The following is a 23,392-nucleotide window of genomic DNA, read 5'->3' on the forward strand; positions in this document are numbered from 1 at the left end:
CAAATGGCTTGTACATGTACTACAAACGTGCCAAGAACGGAAATCCTACCTACTTCGGAATGGTACGAGCTGAGGTTTATCTCATGTTCATCGTGAGATATTTTGTCCTGTACCCTGATTACCTACAGTTAAGTCATGTCACGAATGGCAAGGCACTCAAGTGTGACGTTTCAGAGTTGAACCTGACAGCAAGTTTACAAAATGTTTAATGGGAACAATTATACAGACCATTATATGCAGGGGTAAAATATTCTTACATGTTCCTGATACTTCACTCAGATCCAATGCACAGCATATTATTTGCCCTTGGAGTTGACCTTAGAATTGAAGCTGTCTTCAAAGCCGTTATCCAATCAGGACTATGCAATATTTCAAAATACGGAAGTCACACCAGCACGAGAAGTAAATTAATGTGCAAAACGTGACCTTTACCCTAAATACAATATGTATTGAAAGCCTTCATCCAATCAGAAGGCCTATGACATATTGCGAAATAGGGGAGTCACACCAGCACAAGAACAGTATAAAGGCATTTACAACTAGGTTACGAAACGGTCTTTTTACACTAGCTTAGACCTACTTTCCATCATGAACGTTACTAACATATTCATCAATAAAGGCATGACATACTTGTGAGTCTCATTTTTATTAAATTTGCTTTTGGAGCAATGTTATAGTTTGCAGTGGTAGCGTAGTTCTCTATTTTTAACCCGCATTAAACATTTTGAATTGTAAATTTGTATTGACACTACATGCTGTAGGCATATAGGTCTAGCGTGCACACGCAATTACAGTGATATGTCACAGCGGAACGGGTTACGTTCTAGGCTAGTAGCCCATGCGAGAGTCTGTGCGTGGTAGAATGAAACTAGACAATTTTGGTAAGTGGCTTTATAAATATAGGTGTTACTATTATAGTCTATACTCATTAAACTTGAGTTATGATATATATACGAATTCGAGTCATTAGTAAGCTGGCTCTGGCAATAATATAAGGGTAGTATAATTGATATACAAGCTATATTCTTGGACATTTTGCACACGTGATCGTGCTTCCGGTGTAGTAACCATGTTTTAACGGCCACGATGGCTTAGACCTACGGCCCGCCAGTACTCTTTTGGCGGGCCCGTGAGATGTCCAAAGAATCTATTTCTATTTTACATCATCACAAAAAACGAGCTAGCTGCTAATAACTTATCGTCACTAGCGATGCTGTCAGGTAGGCCTATTTTCCCCATTAATTATCAACTGCATACTGTATTGACTTTATGTTTTTGTGAATACAGATTTAAGTATACAAACCTATTGCTTGAACGTCCTCGGAATCAAAGGTTTGAATTCAACAGCAGGTCGTTGGTTATAGGTGCGGCCCAGTCAATGTTTCACTTCTTATATCTGGCCCATTCATTCAAAGGTTGCCCACCCTTGTCTTAGACTAAATGTACGAGAGAAATTGTTGGTGGAAGCAAAGTCGGGGAAAACTTTAAGTTAATTTCTCTACCGTGTTATGGAAAGTTAAGGTTGAATGATTACAGCCTTGTATTAAGCCTTTACACTAATTTCGATAATAACAAGACTTGCATCAGCGTCTTCCTTGACCTGGTCAAAGCATTCGACACAATTAACCACTCCATTTTATTATCCAAACTATCTTTCTACGGAATCAGAGGAACAACCCTAAATTGGATAGACAGTTATGTCACAAATAGGTTACAATATACTACATAAAAGAATTCAAATTCTGGACTTTGTGAAATCGCCTGTGGTGTGCCTCAGGGTTCTGTTTTAGGTCCTTTGTTGTTTATTATATACGCAAATGATATCTGCCATGTCTCCAACATTGCTCATACAGTCTTATTTGCCGATGACTCCAATCTTTTCTTTCACTCGAGGAACGTGTATTCACTCCAAAGTACTGTCTCTTGTGAACTAGATAAGTTCTGTGATTGGTTCGCAGCAAAACAAATTAAGTATTAATATTGACAAGATTTTTTAGATTTCATCCTTATGTTTATACTGTATTTTGGAAAGTCCAACACTTTCTCGCATACCTTTCAGATCGATAGATAACTATTTTGCTATTTTCATATGAAGATAAATTACTGTTCAACTCATTTGCCAACAAAAAGGCTATTACCAGATGTGTTCATTGAACTTACAAACAATTTTCCTCAAATGAAATCATAGCGAGACATGAATTTGAATTTCAAAACATTTAGTGAACGGCGAAAGATATAACAAGATCAAATGGAAATGTCCATGACTTTCCGAATGAACGTTCTTATCTATAATTACACATAGAAAGCCAATTGAATGAATTATTGTACTTACGATTTAATAAATTTATCAGTATTCAGCCATATACAATGCAATCATAGACGTATCAGGGAAGAAAATGGAAGTTAGCTGAGGTAAAAGGGTTACTTTACTGAAACTAAAGCAAATAATAGTATGATTTTGTTTTTATACAGTTAAATGGCGGATCCGGATGAAATTCGTACGAAGCGTCAGAAAACAATCCATGACGAAGATACAGAAAAGGGTCAGAATTGTTCTTATTTTATTGGTGTTACATATACTTGACCCTTTTCCTATTTCCTTTTATATTGATTATAGTTTTGGCTAAGTCAATACTTCTGATAGGTCTGGTATGCATTGTCGTGAATATCGATCTATATGGGGCTATCATTACGATCATGGCGCGACAGTAGAAACGTCCATGTTTTCGATTATCTGCAAGTCACGTGCTCTCTTGCCATCGGTTACTCAGGGTATATTTCAACCTTTCACCATTGTTTGTTGTGTAAATAGTAATAAGAGTCAACAAGGGCTGAAGTTTAACGTGTACGGAAAGCTAACGATTTATAGTATAGATTAGCGTGAATCTCTGTAAGAAGTATTTTATTTTGTAAGAACGCGGGGTAATATGTCGCTATATGCACTGCCACTAATGCGCTATCATGTCTACAGGCACGTAAACAACAATAAAATACTGCATTTTAGTTGTCTTTACCATTTGAATACTTTAAGAAGCAAAACACTACCTTGGATCATAAATGCCAGTTATACTATGAACAAATATGTTTTGAATGTTTGAGGAATGCATTGATGGTAATATACTAGTGTATCCATCAACTGGCAGTGGTAAATTGTAAGTCGTACAAACGTAATAGCATTTATGATAAAGGTTGTTAAAGGTTTATCATCTGTGCAGTTACTCTTTCTTTTGTTTTAAACAAATTTTGGCTTAGGTTTTTGTTTCTATAATAGCCCCCTACTCCAGCAGTCTACTAAGAGCAGGGTGCCCTGTAAGAAGCGAAAACATATCTATCTATTTTAAACACCTCCACGTTGTATGTGTAGTGGTAAAGGGTGTTCTGAGGTCAAGAGAGACTTAATCTTAAAAACGCTCTATCAAAAAGCCGTACCATGGACACAATATTTTGTGAATGCATTGACGAATGCATTCATGGCATTAGTGTCTCAATTAGATGGCAGTGAATAACTTTAACAAAGAACTTTAATAAAGAAGATGTCCAAACGTGATCACATTTAAAGATCAACTTTACAAGGTTTATCATAAGTGCAGTTACATACAATGCGACTGGCGGGTTGGTCGGCGCCATAAAACCGAGCGGGGCCCATGGGTTGGGTTTGGGAGCAGTCTGCATGGCGAAATTGTCGTTGATGTTCTAAGGTTTCTACGGTATTGAAGGCATGCAGCAGCACCAGCAGTAGGTGTACGTGTAGTAAAGGGCGGTTGTACGTGATAGTATGTTCCGGCCAGCTGCATCCGTAGCGGAGTGACGTCCCAGCGGATTATTAGTCTATAATTCTCTTGTACATACACAAGAGAATGCCGACGGTTCTTTGAGGACTATAGCAAAACAGCAGCAGCAGCAGTTACCCAATCGTACTTTTTAGAAACAAATCTTAGCTAAGAATTACGCTAATATCATAGCCAGCGGCTGCCTTAACCGACTGCGAGTTTTTTTTATGCAGGTAGGTTCGTACCATTGTGTATATTGAATAGCCAATCACAGCCAAGTTCATTTTGACGTCATCAAATATGCACGTGTCACTCGCTCTAAAGCAGTAAGATTTGTAAACAATGTCAAGCTGATGCTGTATGAGCATTGTGAGTTCGAATCTCACATCTGCCGAAAATTTTTGTTGTTGTCATTAGCTCGTTTTTATCTTTTATTTTCTCCCAAACCAAGCATTTTTTGTTCAGAAATCTTTTTCATTTCTTCGCATTTTTATAACTTCCCAAGTGCAACCTTTACTGTGAACTCAATACAAATACAGTATTGTCTTCAACACATCACATACAACAAGAAAAAATGTTCCTCTGATTCTTTTTTAGATAAATGCTAGATCTTTTGTAATGTGTGTCACTGAAGCTGTGAAGGCAAAACTTAGAATAATGATTATTAGGCCTAACCTAGTAGCCTTTTAATGATACAATTTGTAGGTCTGTTATTATTTCAATTTTCAATGACTAAGTAATAATACTTTGTGTCAACTGCAAATTTCGCAAAACTACTCCCTGAACAATTCGTATGCACAAAGATACGTTAAGAAGATCACTAAGATAGGAAATTTGTGGCAAAGAATTCTTACCAGGTTTCCAAAATTTGGAAAGAACACAGATTTCATATTAAAAAACTAAAAATTTAGTCGGTGTATGGCTAAAGCTAAAGGAATAGCTTCGCTAGAGATTACTGCAGCATTGTTGTTGCATCAGGCTAGCTTGTCAGGTTGAACTTATCGACTTTAAATATTAAGTGTTTCATGCTCAGGCTAGCACGTCAGGTTGAACTTATCGACTTTAAATATTAAGTGTTTCATGCTTTCCTTGTCATATTTGATGACGTCAAAATGAACTTGGCTGTGATTGGCTATTCAATATACACAATAGTACGAACCTACCTGCATAAAAAAAACTCGCTAACCGACTGAGAACACGGTATCACATACCGGAAATAAGTGCAAGTGAAGGCTACGATTTTGTCGTAGCTCTGGGCAAGTAACATTTGGATCAGAATTAAGGTATTAATGGAAATGAAACAAGTCTTCTGGATATTGCAATATACTATCGGTCTTTTGTATATCTATCTAATGGCATATATATATAAGATTTAATCTAAACAAGGGGACATTGTTTAAAGAAATTTCCACCTTGTACACACTATTTTTTTCATTCCTATCCCAATTATACGCCCCACCCCCATTGTGACTATGGTGCTAACAATGCCTACGAATTGTGTTGATATTCTAATGATTTCAGATATGCATGTTCAGATGAATCAAATTAAAATTGGGTATCGGAATGTCAATAGTAACATGATCATTCCATTTCATTCGACAGATACACATTACAGGAGAATGCTTTACAAAGTAGGACAATGTTTAGTCAAGGAGGATGTTAGAAAACTGGCTATGATAGCTCATTTATCACCGAATGCTACTTCTGTAATATTGCAAGGAGACGAGGGTCACCCAGAAAAGTTGTTCACTACGCTCGAGAGGAAACTAACAATAGATTCAACAAATGTCACGTGGTTAGAAGACAATTTACTAGAAATAGAAAACGAGAATGCTTTGGCACATGTGAAAGAGTATTTGTCTTCACTGATCGGTAAGACATGCGATCTTCTCACATATTTGTTCTTTATTGGAATATACTCTGAAATGTGGGTACTTATTATCTAACCTATTTGCTATTTGAGTTAAGTTTTGCCACATAACATAACTGTCGACAGTTTTAGCAGTTTTTTTGCCGATAAGGTGGTACATTAGTCAAGAGTATATTTCTTTCATTCAAATTTATACTCAACGTTGGCTAGATACACACGTAAATAGTGTTGGTTGAATATTTGACCAACTGAGGTGTATATATACACAAGTTTCTTCCCTCTGTTCGATAACAACCAACAATGAGACGAATTATGTCATGAAAATCGTATTAGATACAGAACCAGGCACAATAATAATGTTTAAGTACTTATAAGACTCATTCGAAAGAAAGAATATTGCACTTTTGCACGAACGAAAATCCTTTCACTTCGGGTTCAGGTCTGGTTTGGTCGATTGGTCTCTCACAACTTATAAACATAGCTATACTATTTTGGAATCGTTGCTGGGGTGTGTAGTATATAGTTTTTATTTTAATTTGATATCATTTTCAAACTAGCACATACACAATTTAAACAAAGGCATTGGCTTTTCATATGCCACAATTCACAGAGTTGCCTGTTATACTTCGGGATACTCAGATGAAACAATCTACCACATTCTGAATCACTATACATACAATGTACTGGGAATAACATGACACCCCTGGTAAAGCTATCGATGCTCAAGAAAGACTCAACGAATAGTGTCACGATTGTTTTCGAAAATTGTTGACATTCAAAATGCTTGAACATTTTCCCAAAAAAATCCAATGCCTATCGCGTAAAATCAATTGTACAAATATGGTGCTGCTTAATGTTAGCTATAGACAAGAAGGACTCAACGAATGTGTTTATTCAAAAGTTTTCTCCCTTTAGTTTTGCATTTGATAAAATCTGAATAACCAGCGTCATGTTAGTTATCGGTAACATTGCACATTTAAATTGGAGCCCCACATTCGAACCAATATGCTCACATTAATTGCAGGCCCCAGACCACTTTCACAGATTAATTACTCGCGACATGATTGACCATGATGCAAAACATACGTATTAATATATATTAATAACCGCAATATCATGCATTAACTTAAGGAGATGCCGGGGTGTGGGGAAGAGGGTGCATGTAAATATAACATTGGACGTCTATGACGGTTGGTGTTTGCATTTCTGTCATACTTCACATATTTTTTTATCTTTTATAAAACTGCAAAAGTGAGCTATTGTTGTTTGGATTGTGAGGTCAATAAAGGAGATGCATATAGAAAAAAAAGTTAACGAATGCCGCGACTTTTGTTATTAAATGATTTATTGTTCTTTATTCCTTAACAGAAAAAGTTAATGATCTACCAAGTGAGCCTGACACTGATAGCAGTGATGAAAGTGACCTGAGAGTAAGCACTTTCAATGGCTTACTCAAGGACTTTGGCTTGGAAAAGAAGTTTCCTGGAAAATTGAACCTGAACGCTTTTCTGAAGGTAAAGTGCAAAGTTGATCCAACTCAGTCGGTTGATTTTTTCTGGCAGAAACTAACATCATTAGATTACCGAGCTGGTTTTCCACAGAACTATGCTGCAAATTCATTCAGTATGAGAGATTTTGTTTTTTCAGTATTACACTGTGCTGATGATTTTCTGCGGCAAGATATACTTGAAAAAATGGCTGCATGTCAGCTGGCGGTCCCGGTTATCCTTCAAGGTATCGAGGGAACCAAACCGCAATTCTTACTGTGGGCTTTGCGACGAATCATAAAGAAGTGGAAAGGCAACCGTGACTCATATGCCTCCGAGCAACTGATAGCCACTTATCCTATATTTACTGTTTCTGTCCTTCGGATAGGAGACGTAAGGGTATCAAAATCAAGCCTACTAAATACGATGTTGGGATACAGTCAGGGAAACTCATTGCATTCGTTCTTTTTATCGATGGAAAAAGATATTGTTAAGCCGCATTTTTCTGTTGGTTCGATAGAATGTGTGTGGTTTTTGCCACAGTATGGTAATGACGACGAAATTTTTCAAGAAGTCACTGCGTTCTTTAATCTGCGAGGTGATTGTACTAAGCATCGAGTTCAAACGGAGTTTGCCTGTAAGGCAGCAGACTTAACGATTGTACTAATTTCAACTGGGAAACGCGACAAATATATCGATGTCATTAAGAAAATTAAGATAAACGCAAGCAAAACGCTTTTTGTTGCCATTAAAGAAGAAGACAAACATATGCGAACACAACAAAAGGTCTACAACCCTCAATTCAAGGACGGGTGGCTCTTTGTAAAAGTGCTTCAAGTTGACGTTCTAAGTCGTCATATTTGCAAGCATATTTCTTTAACAAATCCAAATCCAAATCAATACCGAAGCTTAGAATCATTAGCAAATATATGTAGAGATGATATCGATATTGATGAAAATAAGTGGATGTGCAAAAATGCCAAGAAAAGTGTTCATGACATCTTTGAGTCTGTAAGCTTAGACAACATAATTGAGTTTAAAAAAGTTACTTTCCCTTTACAAGATTATTGGCTCAATTTGGTTCAGTTGGATGAAGAACCATCCCTGTCAGATGGAGAGGGAGAATCTTTAGAAGATCAGAGAAAAGCGGCACAAATAAAAAAAGTAACAGTTAGAGAAGAACAGATGCACGCAAGTCTCTCAGAACCAATTAAACGTTACCATTCTATTGTAAGTTCTAATAAAAATAATTCAAAAATGTTGAAATACATTTTTGGGTATTTACAAGATTTCATATACCGGATGGTCAACAAGAGCACGCAAAATGACTTTGAGAAGATGTTAGATTTAGAAGAACAAATACAAAGTTACAAGAGGGGTAAGCGCAAAGGAGACACAAAGAAATTTTCGGAAGAAATAAGTAATTCGAAACATGGCAGCACTGCTGAAAGTGCTTGTGAAAGCCAGCAATGTGCCCTCAAGTATTTGACTAAACAGTGTAAAGCAAAAAATTTAGGTTGCGAGCATTTCCTCCGAGAGTTAGGGCAACGCTTTGAAGCATATAAAGAGGCTAAAGTCCAGGAACCATGCGAACCTAACATGGCTGACTTGAGTTTACTACCTGCTTTGGCTGCTCGACTTGTTACTGAAATGCATTCATTGGAACTTATGGATGGAGATGCAGGGAGCGTTCCTTTGGTATGGATAACAAATGTTCTTGACACACTAACACATACTTTAGGTGATCCTAAAGTATTTGTTATCAGCGCAATTGGCGTACAAAGTAGCGGTAAGTCCACATTGCTGAATAGCATGTTTGGTCTTAAATTCCCAGTGCGTGCAGGCCGTTGCACTCGTGGACTGTTCATCCGCTTGATACAACTCGAAGAATCCCTTGTAGATGAGCTAGGGTTACAATATTTACTGATAGTGGACACTGAAGGAGTCCGATCTGTTGAGCATGAAGGTCGAAGATTTGACAATGAACTAGTGACTCTTGCATTGGGCATTGCCAATTTCACCATTTTTAACATCGAGGGAGAGAACATAGGTCCAGACATGACTGGAATATTGCAGATCGCTGCGCACGCACTCATGAGAATGAAAGAGGTCGACATTGAATGTCAGTGCAGGATTGTTCAACAACGGGTTTCGGATTTAACTGCAGCTGACAGGAACAAAGCAAATAACGATATAATCCTGGAGACCTTGGATGAAGCAACAAAACTTGCTGCGGAAGAGGAAGGATTGAAAGGGCGATATCAACGGTTCTGTCATGTGGTCAATCTTCATGTTGACCAGGGGTTGCAATACATACCGTGTCTTTGGTCAGGAGGGATGACTCCTCCAAATCAAATGTACAGTGAAATTGTGACAAAAATAAAAGCAAAGCTCATTCAGGATATCCGAGATAAAGTTATCATACCTGATATGACAATGTCCACATTTACAGATCGAGTACGAGATGTGTGGCAGGCGGTAAAAAAAGAACATTTCATCTTTAATTTTCAGGACAGTGTTAAGGCAGTTGACTATAATAGGCTTTGCCTTAAATATAACGACTGGATTCTACACATGCGGCATCAGATGATGCTTGCCACAGAAAGCTGCTATGCTGTTCTGGATGGACAAATAGATAAAGTATTAACTATACAATTGACAGATGAACATAATGTTGAATCAACTAAAGACGACGATGAAACCAAGGCAGTAGATATCGAAGAAATGAAGGCAGTTCTAAATAAGGAAGCTGTAAGTCAAGAACAGCAGTTAATTCGATCAATTGAAGACTACATTGAAAAACATCCACGTAAGAATACCGTGTTGAGATACAAGGAAGGGTTTATAAACGATTTAACTCTAGTCGTGCGAGATGTTGAAAACCAAGCATCAGCATCGGTGCAGGATGAATACGAACTGACTAAAATACGATATGATATACCAAAATTTCGAAGCGAATGGCGATTTAAACTTTCTTATGAAGCTAAAATGTTAGCAAGTTCGGTTTCCGATGACTCTGAAGATCGCTCAATTTTGTTTGATGAAAACTGGAACGTTTGGATGACCTCCGTTGCGAACAGTAGTAAGCTCCTGAAGACAAATGTTTCGTTGGATTCTTTGCAAGGAATTTGCGAAAAGCTCCTTTTGAGGATTACCAGGGGAATGGCAGTCGGGAGTGAAGTGAAACACCTAATGACGGAGGAGGGTGGTATTGACAAACATTGGGAGCTCTGTGACTGTCGTCGTTACATCCATGACAAATTTGTGAGAGCGTGGTTAATGCAAAGTATGGATGAGAAAAAACCGAGAGCTGATTTCTTCGAGATTGAAAGGAAACAAGCTCTTCTCTATGTTCAAGAAGTCATCGACAGAAATCACAGACAGATGATTGATGGGAATCGTGGCAAGTCATTCGATGTAAATACATTCCAGCTTATGCTACAACGGGCATTGAAAGAGCTCACTGGGGGACCCAAGTTCAAACTCCCTAATGCTCTTATTGCCAAGGGTCTCCTACATTTGTCAAACAAAGCTTTCAAATCTTTACAACTGACTGAAGACGGCTCTCAGTGTGAAAGCACATTTCTTTTGCAAGTCGAGAAAGATGCTATATTTGACGATTTTTTAGCATTTATACATAAGGACAATACGGAGATTGCTACTAGAGCTGCCGAATCAATTTACTATTTCATTGAACCTATTTACAAACAGAAGACTGTTCAAACCTTAACAAGTGTAAAGGAAGAATTTGTCCGTCAAAATGATTTAATTGATAAATTAAGAATATGTCGGCCTTGGGATATTCTTCGTTGGATAGTTGAAAGAGAAGGTCATAATTTTGGTTATTTAATTGGACTTTTAGGAAGCAAGCTCCTCTATGATGTTGTACTTGAAGAGAAGTTCCAGAAAATCCGCCAGAAATTCAGCAGTATATTACACTCAAAAATACAAGAAATCGTTAATCTTCTAATTGAAATGATTAATGACATTGACTCGACTTCCAAACCAGGCCCTTTTCTGAAGTGGCTATGTAAATTAAGTACCACAACAGATTGCTTGGCTCTCCAAACACTAGACTCTTTATATGAAATAGAGAATGTCGATGAGGTTTCTGATATCTTAAAAAGCATAATAAAAGAACGTCTGTTTGAATCATTGTTACAAAGCATAGAGGAATCAATATATCTTAGTTTTTTCTTACATGGATATAGCTTGAATTTCGGCAACATTTGCGATGAAACGTGCCCATTGTGCGGAGTGCCATGTGATAACCCCTTTATTCTCCACATTGAGCATTCATCATTCCTACACCGTCCGAGGGGTTACAAAGGTGAAACTTACCCCGAAACGAAAAAGCTCATAATTGAAGACTGTACAGCTTCTGTGGCTTCAAAAACAGCCACATTTATATGTAACGACAAATATATTCCTTGTCAAGCGTATCAAAGTGTTCATCCAAATTGGCACATAAAACCTACCTCCACGAATTACGGTCTGAAATTCTGGCAATGGTCAATGGCACGAGGCAATGACTTACTAGCAGTAAACTTCAAGTGCGAGAAAGCAGACATTCCATTAGCATGGTACAGTATTGATAAAAAATTGGCGCTTCAAAGCCTGGATTTGGACCAAGAAGCAAAAGTCAATGGTCGCCAAAAGTTAAGTAATACCAACTTTTCAGACATTGATCTCTCATAAGGAGTTCAACCTGCACTAGATGCAATTAATTGATTGTACTCTATCAGTTACAAGCAGAATACCATATATAAAGTTCCTATAAGTTATATTCCTATAAGTTCCTATAAGTTTTATTTTTGGAGTGGCTATTAACTGTTAGAGAAGAAGACATTACAATACATATTGAGAAAATAACCATAATTACGTTTCTTTCCCAAAGAAAAACCTGCAGCTGAAAGTTTGGTAGCTATAAAACGTTGTTACTTTACTTTATCTGGTTGGTAATAAGTATAATAATGTTAATGTGTGACCAAAGCAAAAGGAAATATTTTCACGTATTTTTTTTTGTTTTTTTTTTGACATTTTACAATAAGATGGACCTTTACCAGATTGCAACACCGAGAGGAATAATAGGCTCTGTGCACAATCACGGAAAATATATATGTCCTAAAACTTATGCAAATTTCTACTAAACGTCTACTCTCAAATTATAGTGATCAAAATTTGGAGAGAGAAAAAAGACAGAACAGTAGAGAAAAGTGGGTAAATAGCGAGCAATCTGACGGAGAATAGACCAAAACAAATAACGCTAATCAAATTCTCCGTCCATAAACTTAACATTGTTCATTTCACGTGAAGGTACACATTATATGCGAAGCTAGATCAGTGGATGTTTTGCAAAAACGGAAAAGTTGTCTGTTCTTTGATAACAACGGTGCAAATACTTAAAAAAATTATCGATATTATGAAGTATAACCTTATTGATATCTAACAAGTTACTTTAACTCTTTTTTTTTCTAGATGTTAGATATTTCTTATGATACTTTGTGATGATCTTAGTTTTACTCTGTATGACCAATGAATGCTAAGGAACATGATCGAAACGGGGTCCGTTCTTCAACAGTTTCCACATTTTTGTCTTGTTGATTACCCAATACGTTGTGATGCATATTGTAAATATTTGTATGAGTGTTAATTGAAGATTTAAATGTTGTATTACCTATTTTGTACTGGTTTAAAGATGATAATGATTATGAAAAAACGAAACGAAGTCCGTGTTTCAAAAGGTTCGTTTCATTATATAGCCATGTCAATTCGCCAAATGGCTTGTGACGCATTTTGTAAAGTTTTGTCAAGCTTTAAAAAGGATACAACTGTTTGCTTGTTTTTACATTTTCATATTTATTATCTTCAGATTGTATCATACTTAGAAACTGGTTTTAATGAAATACAAAAGGCGTTTGGCCGCAGATATCATAATGGTGTCGTTTGCACTGGCGTTGACAGAAACTTTTAAAGAATTCCCTTAATTATCAAATTCTTATCTCGCCATCAACCATGTTAAATATCATCTCGTTAGTGATACATCAAACTTATACCACCATTAAAAATTATGTTAAGTGGTATTTCTCCTTGGGTTTACTGTTGGGTGTGAATATTCATAATAAATGCGAGAAAAATGAACACTTATGACACTAAGTTGTAGACTCCAATTTGTTGCAGACAAAGAAGCCAGATCTTTAACACGTAACATTGCTTTCTTAGTTGAAGTTAGTAAAAGTTCACCTAGTATTTTCCCGCTTACGAAGATAGCCAATGGTTGTTATTTTTTAAATGCATATATGAGGCATTTTGTCCTGAGAAATATGTCTAATTTGCACTATACAATATATCTGTGAATAATTTGAAAAACAGGATCTCCGGAAACTACTTTTCAAAAACTTGAACAAATGTTAGTACATTGGTGACCTTGTAGGTCATTTTAGTCGATTAACATAATTATAACGATCTCATCCGAAATACAAAGTTATCGTAGGATTAACATATGATATATGAATATAATGGAATTCATGCACACTTTTTGAAGCTATCACATCTTTTTCGCAATGTGACTTCAGAATCAAAAGGCATTCTATTGACATGTTCACTAAATGGTAAATATGATGAGCATTAATCAAATTTAATTTACTGTACGCGTTTCGTCACATTGATGTATTATTTACTCCTATGGCATAAGATATATGAAAGATAAATTATATTTTGGAGTTTATATTAATGTTCTATATATAGGAAACACTGAGTTGTTTTATTGCATCAGCTAGTTTCAAGCCTGCGTTTCTATCTGTCAATTATTAACAAATTGAAATATACATATATAACATATAATTCATTTGTTTGGTTTTTCTCCTGAATTGCTGTTACAACGGTATAGATTCCTCACCGAGACAACGTGCTTATGCATTTGTTACTTTATGTATATCTACCAATCTGGTGTGGAGTTAAATATTTGTGATGGGTTATAAGAGGGACAAAGGTGAAGTATACAAATATACGAACTCCATCGTCACTTATAGTATCTGTAAGACATGAGGCAGAAAAGTCGATTGAGCATTTTGTGTACGCCACATTTGGCTGAAGCTAGACACAATGTTGTACTTTACCGTGTGAAATATGCGCATGGTAATTGCACATGAATATACACTTGGAAATGATGTCTTTACTACTACATCACTATCCAGATAGACAGCCTTGGTATAACTTGCGCAACGTACGCTGTTACGCTTACGGTGTCAATTGATATAGATTCATCAATGCTTTAAGTGTATCTTGCCCTCTTTTCAATGTTATACGTATAAAATGCCCTCTACAACGTCTGTTTTCGTTGCTTCTGATACACATAATGCAGCTGCAACGCACGTTTTCTGGGGTGCCGTCCCATATGTTGATCTTTTAAAAGGTCAATTCAGAGGGTTTTCATACTAATAATAATTTCAAAAATATAAAAGTTCAAATTTAAATCTACGGTTTTGGTTTGGTCGTAAATTTATGATATAGCTTACCTTTTCTACACCTTTGCTAAACCAAATTATTCTAGAACGAACCTTAAATTTGGGTGTTTAATGATGTCACTTATAACATGCTCTCTTGACATACTGATAAAGACAAAATCTCTTAGCTATTGAATCTGATAAACCATTGCCATGGACTTTCACAATCCTATGTTAACATTTTACATTGTTTCTAAGTTCTTCACATTACTTAAACTAGACCATATATGTCCTGCCTATCATACCATATAGCTGATGACTTGGTTGTTCTTGACAATCACAGAATCTTTACATAGCTATCATTATCATTCAGTCCCATTTATGTACACGCTCTTTAACACACAAACACGAAAAAATGTGATGGAGTTCTGAAAATTTGCCAGAAGAATCACTGCATTGAGTCATTTTGTTCAATTTTACCTTTTAATTACCCATGTAATTACCTTTTAATTTTACGAATGAAGACCTACTCTACTGTTAATTAATACCTGTAAGCACTACGCTCTAATACAAAGCAAATTGGAAATGAATATTCCTTTCCAAAATATTCCTTTTGTAACTTGGCTAGTGCATGCTGTATTAATCTAATTATAATTATCTAACTATAATTAATCCAAATGCGAGTAAAATCTGTTCTTTACAAATGACATGGTAGACAAATGGTACAATTATTCGACTCAACAACATAAGTAATGACTTTGGAATACATTTGTTTATGTAATACCCGCAATGACCGGATAAATGCGTTCGTGTAATATTTGTTCAACTGAGCTCAAGCCTAGAGAAGCACGTAGGGCTTGTTCAGCTTTCTAGCGCTATAGACAACGTTCATGGTAATAGAAAGATAATTACAATACCACTTCTGTCCCGGGACGCCATGAAGCTCGAATCCAGGGGGAGGGGGGGGGGGTAAGGTACACCGCCATTTCTACTTTACTCAAAATTCAAAAGCATTTGTTAGAACAAGCTTTTGTTTATACCTATTTAAAGTCCTACGTTCTAATCTAAATATGCCACAGAATGCACATGCCATTTGATATCTAAGTACACGTTATGTTCCCTTAAATGTATGTATTCCATGTGTGTATGTATGTATGAATTTTAGATCCTCCTGCTAGTAGGAACTCGCGAAGAAGCTTCATTGGCTGAACATTATATGAACATATAGACTTCAACGACCCAAGGTTTACCACCGTCTGTTTTCCAAATCTTTTCCCAAATATAAATCAGTGGGAGAATTTAGAGCCCAAGCCCTCTCGCCGTTGATATGCTGTAAACGTCCGCCACTGTTAAAGCAGCGTAGACACAAGGAGCGGCAATTTAACCATGCAGAATCATCGTGTGTAGCGCAACTGGTGGGTAGACCCGGAGTAGTCCTTGTTACTTCACATGCAGTCACCGGTAGAGATACATGGTATACTTTTTATACAACAGCTCTCTTTCTTGCGATTCTAAGCAGCCTTCTTGCATATCACATAAAATGACATTTCATGAGAAAGTAATAAATCATGAAATCCAGTCGATTATAAAACTTCCATCCCTCAGATTCTGTTATATATCAGCATTTGTCGTTTGTACAAACCATGCTTACTGCAAACATTTCTTCCTGTTTTATTTGAAATAAAACGCCGCAGGCTATATTAAGGAATTTCATTCCAATGGGACCTCTTAATAATACTGAATGTGCAAATTTATTCACAAACCTGATCAAGGTGCTGCTTTACTTTCATTATTGGTGTACAATGCGCAGGACAGTAAATCATATGTAGGGCAAATATATTGTCCCTATAATACACGTGGGCTATACTTACCATCGACGAAGAGCTGACCACCTCCTTAATGAAGATACCCTATTGTTTAAATCTATTGAATAAAACAATACATACACGGATAAAAAAAAAACAGTTATTCATCAAGGGTAATTTATTTCCTGTAGCTTGTGTTACACAATTATATGGTGTCAGTGTTACTAATCCTGTGTTTTTTTTATAGAGACTCTTTGATGAAATATTCGTTTAGTTTCCACTCCGCATTTGCAAATCATATCTACAATATTGTATGTGATTACCAGTTTGTGTATATAACCATATAATTCGATTTACAACTCATGTAGGGATTGTACTGACACAAGTATTGTTAAGACATTTACAGAACAACGCTGACACTGCAAAATTTTACAACCGTTTGTAGGATGATTTGAGCTCCATCGAAAGATATCAAACAGACTTTGTCATTGTTTGTACAATTAATACAATCCTCCTATACGTATGGAATACAATACTTACTGTTACTGTCTCAGTAAGTTACAATGATACAGTACGTCAACTGTGCCAGTTAATTAAGCCCCTATTCTGCCCCATTGCCAAGCTCAATTCGTCATTATTCTCACATCTTTCACATACAGCAAATTAATATGCCGTTTGCATTTTTATTAAAATTCTACATACAGAGAACCTTGAGAGTCAGGTATATATTCTTCTCGAGGTTCATTTCAAACTCATTTAATGGCCAAAAACCTAATATTGACCTCCGTTTGGTGTCTATTTGTTACTATACTTTTGTAACTCTGTCATATTTATTGGCTATCCTAACGATATATGGAACGAAACCACTATATCTCTAATGGCATTTACCCACCGCCCCTCCCCAGACCAAAATTCATGGGGGCATAATCCTCCATGAAGACAGACAGAATATAAAAAGGTCCACGTAAACGGTTAAAAATCATTTTATCATTTTGTTTTGCAACGTTTAAATATCATAAACCCTCTCAACCCTATATGGTTTGACGCCATCACAGGTATTGTCAGCTCTCATTTTAGATTAAAGATTACGAAACTTGAAAGTAGGATACATTATTCAGCAAGGTAAATCTTGTGAAATAAACAAATCTCATTGGAAGTAGGAAACAGGTACACTTGTCGTGAAATTTCTAAAACATTTGTGAGGACATTTTGCACACCAAGTATACCTTACTCTAGAACCCAGAACTATATACAATTTTTTAAACGTTTAGCCATGCATGGGGACTAAATTAGTACGGTATATAAGTTAGTAAGTTATGTAACTACATAGAACCGTTACTTGTACAAATTGACCGTGACGAAATTTTGTAACAAATGCGTTACGTTTTTTTAGCATTGAGTGTGAACAAAGTTACAAGCCTCAAGAGAGATGATTTTCACTATCTCAAGGTACCTCTAAGTTCAAGCAAATTGTGTATTTGAATGATTCTTATCTTGTATCCTTTTCTTTTGTTTATTTTCAGATACAAACTACACTTACTGTATTATATGCCTTTTGAACGTCTTATACTTCATTGCGTTTTACATGGATATACACTTATTACATGAAGAGGGACTATTACTGAGATTATCTTAAGTTTTTTGGATGTTGTGTCGATGCTCTACCTTGTTTCACTTAAATCGTACATTTCTTCCGATCCGGTTACATTGGATAGATGCATATCTTTAATATAAATCACAATATATAAGTCTCCAGTTCAACATCATTCAACAAATATGATTTCAAATTTCACCCAATGCATATAAAACGTTCGCAACACGTTGATTTTCAACAGTAGTAATAATTTCTTCTATACGCTTTGCTAAAACTTGAACAAATATAGCTCAAAGCTTGAGTTGCTCTAAGGAAACATACTCTTGTTTCTTGTCTATAGAAGTATTATTATCGTTCACATTGTTACCCTTTGTATAATACCGTGCTATTATTGGTGCGAGATACTTCGGGTCAGCTAATCGTCGATGTCTCCGGGATGTTACGTAGCTAACGATCAAACCCAGTACGACACAGGTACATCCTGTAATTAACGATATGTACATGTAACTGATGTGGAAAAAGGAGTCATTTTCGGGCTTGTAAGGAGCATACATGTCTGAAGATGATGTTGTTAGTTCGGTAATTTTTGTCATCTCACTTCCTGCGAAATTGTCTATGTAGTCACTCACATTAACATTAGTAATGAAGGACGATACATTACATCCTGACGTAGACATTGGCGGGAGGTGTTCATCTGGTGGGGAGATTCTAGATCCTACATATTTGATCAAGCCAATTAAAGACCCGCCAATCAATCCTACCAGCACACCAGATGAATTTGCTCTGGGGAAAAACAAGCCTAAAATAAATACACCCAAAATAGGACCTCCCAGTATTCCCCCTATTGCGATTGAGGTTTGTAAAACATCTCCCAGCACGGACGCAAGAAATGCTAAAACAATTGTTAAGATACCGTAAATGGCGGAGATGATTTTGACCAGCATAGAATACTTCATATCGGACATGTCTGGCCATATTGTCTTGATAATGTCCTGACCAGTCGCGGCAGCCAACCCATTCAATACTGAGGACATTGATGAGAGAGAAGCACAGAATGCTCCCCCTATCAGGATCCCAGGTACCCCTGGGTAAGAATGGAAGACATCCATCATAAAGTAAGGTACGATTTGATCGGGACGACTTATCTCTCCTGAAGTTAGTGGATCGCAATCGTAGTAATAGGCGTACACGGTCATTCCAGTAATCACTGCTAACAATTCGATCACTCCCATTCCAATCATACCGAACCAGGCGGCTCGCTTAGCATCTCGTTCAGTTGCACAGGAATTGTATCTCTGTATGACACTTTGCTTTGTTCCACCAATCATGGTCCACAAAATGGAACCACCGATCATTATGTTCCAGAATGAAATTCGAACAGTCGGATCTATGTTGAAATCTACAAGCTTTCCGCGTCCTCCTTCCTCCGCTCTTCGCCAACCTTCGCTGGGTCCACCTATCGATACTGTACCAACCACAATCATAACGGTGGCTCCCAGAATCATGGAGACAGCCTGTAATATGAAAAGAAACATTTTAATAATTGCGAGTGCAATTTGCATATTAATTCTGGTACAGTGAAATTCCTGGAACGAATGATGTTTCAAAGTTACATGTTAAGTCATTTCTTTTATGCTATAAATATTCCCTATTGTTTCCGATAATTTTTTCAATCGTCAACATCTTCCTGATAGTGATGCAATAGTCAATTTATGAAGATAAATATTATAGCTTGATCTAAATTCTAGTCATGGACTTTATTAAAATTCATTGAGACTAGCAGAATATGTTGAAATTGGCCAAGCCGATTGCATATCATTAGTTTCCTCATGGTTTTGTAATATAAAAGTTGACAAAATAGGTTAAAGATCGTTGTACAAGGAATAAGAGAATTGAAATTTCCATTTCGGATTCTGACAATTCTTCTTCCTATATGGTTTCTTATGTTAACCTCCCAGAAAGGAATCTCCTACAAAAGAAAATATCTAATATATGTGCAGTGTATCATTACCTGGAATACATCCGTCCATATGACGGCTTTCATGCCTCCAATTGTTGTATAGAAGGTACAAATTATCCCAATGGATAGTATGGAGAATGATAAATTTATCCCCGTCACGGTGCTCAGAGCCAAGGCCGGTGTGTAGACTACGATTCCCATGTATATAAAATCATTGATTCCAGTAATTGCTACCACTACAAATCTCACGGTATTGTTAAATCTCAACTCGAGATACTCAAACATCGTGGTCAGCTTCAGGCGATAAAAGACCGGTACAAAACAATACATTATGATTAACGGTACGTGAGCACGCACCACGAACATCAGTCCATACTGAGGGCCATGAAGGTAAACCTCTGCTGGTGTCCCGAGGTAGGTTATAGCAGACATGATAGTTGCTGCTAGAGATATTGCTACTGGTATAACGGACATCCCTCGATTACCAAGGAAGTAATCATTGGAAGATTGATGGCGTCCGGATCGAACCCCAAAGAAGACACCTATGCCAGCCGAAACGGCCAACATCGCCACGATGATAATGTAATCGAAGATGGATAATACGAGAGTTTCCATATTTATTTTGATTCGTGTGGTTGTCCTGTAGTAGACACTTTGGCAATAACTCTGTACAAAGGAAATTCGTATAATGACTCAGCAATTAAAATACTCATGTTCAGACCTATAGACAACCTAAAAAAAGAAAACTTTTAAAATAGAAAAGTTGATTCAGTTTTCCCTAACATTGAAAGACAAGAACAATATAAAGTACCTTGTGTCCTATATATAAAATTATCCTATATATTCTTAAGAAATGATTGGAAATAATACATAATTACTAGAGAGGGGGAGGGTGGGAGCACATTAAAGATCATTATTTAAGGGAGGACTTATTTGGGCAACCCTGCCAACCCAAGTATAGCATATATACACGCAACATTACTTGGATCTTAGTTTCTTTGAGACAAATAGACTTGTTAGGACAAATGATAAGCTTGTTTTATCGAATAGCATAGTAAAAAGCTCAGAGTGCGTTTAGGACTCTAACATCAGTTTTCCTATGTTCTAGACTAAATGGAAAGTTTGCATGTCATCCTTGTGTTAGATTCTGGCTACGTGTCAGTTTCATGTTTACGATCTAAAGGCAGCATTTATAAGACTTCAAGTGATTGTAAAAACAACGATTTGTCAACAACTGTAAAACTATAAAGACCTGATATTTTGGAGTACAATGACTTTGCGATTCGTTCATATTTGTTTATCATAGAATTATTGATAACTCGAGAATGTCTTTAATTGCTGTTCCTGTTTTTACAGCCCTGGTATATGGGCCTCAAACTGTCTGATGCCCTTCGAGAGGCCGAGGACAGGAAGAAGTGGAAAGAAATAGTTGGGAGGGCATCTGTGGCGCCCCTACGGTCTACCAGACTCCGGGATAGGTGAGGTGAGGATATGGGACCCGAATTTTAAATCAGCGGACAAAATATATCGTAGGATACTCTTTCTTACTTTGGATTATGCCGATGTACATAACTCCCTTAAAAAAGGATTAGTAAATTTACGTGCCATTATCTTGTGCGATATTTTGTGCAGTGTCGCTGGTCGAACTTAGTTCGTTTTATACACTCTCGTTGAGTTGTCCAAGATGACCACTTTTTTTGTGTGAAACATGAGTATGTAAAACCTATCGATTACTGATTACTGGTTTATGAAGTGCACAGTCCTTTAGACATTTATGTGATATGAGAAAAAAATGACATTTATATGCGAACAAACCTTGTTTGCATAAAGCAAGCTATAATATTCGACAATGAAAAGGTTAAAAATTGGACAAAAGACCCTTATTTCGTTTGAAGATGACTTGATTATCTGAAATTCAAAACTAAGATATAACACATGTGGGAACGATAGGTGTTCGAATTTAGTAGTTGCTTCCCCCTGACTAAATGAAATATCTAAGGAGAGGTAAATTTTGTTAATTCGGTAGTATAATTTGGTAAGATAGTTACTATCCCTTCCCATTATCCTTAACATTACGATATTGCTCTGCTCTTGTTGACTTCTCAATAAGTAATGTGAATAAGAAACAACAGTTTATTAATATAAGCTAAAGTTTGTTATAGCACCGTACGTAACACGTGTTGGACCGGTCACCAGATGCTACAGTGAAACATTACTAACATTACTCAACGGCTGTTTCAACTAACGGCTATAGTTAGGAGTCTAAACAACTATCGATATGTTTGACTAGTAAGTATACATTGTAATGAGGGTTTATATTGCAGATTTTGGGCGTTTTACAGTAAAGTGTTATCCACTTTCTGTTGAAATGTGGAAGAAGTTATAGGCGATAGTCTGGTTAGTCCAGGCAATTATTATGCATAGATTGTGTGTCTAGTATTTCTGTTTGTAAATCCTCAGTGGCTACTGGTCATAAATTTAACACATTCAGGGATACTTACCTTTACCAGTTTTAACTGAGAAAACTTTGATAATCTGGGTGTATATAAACTGAATAACATTAATTCTTAGTTCCAAAAGTATATTAACTTACCACTAATGAAGTGATGTATCCGTTCTCAGGATGTCTGTTGAGTTGTTAATATCAAACCTATAGAGGGATGATCTCAAAGCTGTAGAGAATTGCAACGTTTACGATGCTTACAATGTTATTCGGCATGAAAGAATAAAGCAGTTCGGGGATCCCAAACTGTATTTGAACTTCATCAATTCTTACTAACCACTACAAGTACTTGATTTTTTCAACTTAGATATTTGAGCGCTACCGTTTATTGGGGTCCACTTAATATAACTAATATAACCAATCTCTATAGATAATCATATCAAGTTGTAAAATCATGTTTTTGCAATATAGTTGTTTGCACAACTTTGCACTATGTGCTGAGGATAGTGGAACAACAATTACCTGCTCCCATGGGAGGAAATACAAGCCCTCCGCAATTAGACAGTATTTCAAATACCTGCTAGGACCGTCATGTGGATAGAAGAGGATGGGATAGAGGATGGAAGGCTGGCAGATGTACCCTGAAATGAAAATAACATGGTTTCCGCTGAATGCGTTAAATAAAGTTTTCATAACTTGTATTTAGCTGCCGATAATTCTAAGTCACATAAGCAAAACTATAGTGCTGATTTTAGTTCCGACGTCAAACGAACCTAAATCCGTCTACCATATGCACCTGGGTATACATGTATGGGCGTGTCTTACAATGCCCTTTTGTGTTACTGTTATCAGATCGTCATGAGTAATACACATTCTTATATAATCCCGACTCAGCCGATAAAACATTGTAGAACCACGGAAACGGTGATCGCTATGTCTTGATTTGTATTGTATGTATGTATGTTTGTATGTATGTATATTAGATCCTCCTGCAAGCAGGAACTCGCGAAGAAGCCTC

The 23,392-nt window shown here is 36.6% G+C and overlaps 2 protein-coding genes across 3 annotated transcripts; one reads left to right on the forward strand and one right to left on the reverse strand.

Moving 5' to 3' along the window:
* Positions 1 to 475: 475 nt before the first annotated feature.
* LOC139982190 (interferon-induced very large GTPase 1-like) lies at positions 476 to 13,989 on the forward strand. Of its 2 annotated transcripts, none has more exons than XM_071994821.1 (4): positions 476 to 632; positions 2,473 to 2,543; positions 5,373 to 5,642; positions 7,009 to 13,988. In XM_071994821.1, the coding sequence occupies exons 2-4, from the start codon at positions 2,477 to 2,479 to the stop codon at positions 11,823 to 11,825; spliced, it is 5,154 nt and encodes a 1,717-aa protein (XP_071850922.1). In that variant the 5' UTR covers positions 476 to 632; positions 2,473 to 2,476; the 3' UTR covers positions 11,826 to 13,988. The 2 variants fall into 2 exon arrangements, with proteins under 2 accessions (XP_071850922.1, XP_071850998.1); XM_071994897.1 differs by having other exon boundaries at positions 482 to 881; positions 7,009 to 13,989.
* A 1,132-nt stretch (positions 13,990 to 15,121) lies between these two features.
* On the reverse strand, positions 15,122 to 22,684 carry LOC139983136 (sodium-coupled monocarboxylate transporter 2-like). The gene is made up of 3 exons (XM_071996545.1): positions 22,525 to 22,684; positions 19,983 to 20,597; positions 15,122 to 19,485 (listed from the first exon to the last, which is right to left on the reverse strand). The coding sequence occupies exons 2-3, from the start codon at positions 20,544 to 20,546 to the stop codon at positions 18,262 to 18,264; spliced, it is 1,788 nt and encodes a 595-aa protein (XP_071852646.1). The 5' UTR covers positions 20,547 to 20,597; positions 22,525 to 22,684; the 3' UTR covers positions 15,122 to 18,261.
* Positions 22,685 to 23,392: the final 708 nt, after the last annotated feature.

The sequence above is a fragment of the Apostichopus japonicus genome, chromosome 1 (genome assembly GCF_037975245.1).
Source record: "Apostichopus japonicus isolate 1M-3 chromosome 1, ASM3797524v1, whole genome shotgun sequence".
Lineage (NCBI taxonomy): Eukaryota > Metazoa > Echinodermata > Holothuroidea > Aspidochirotida > Stichopodidae > Apostichopus > Apostichopus japonicus.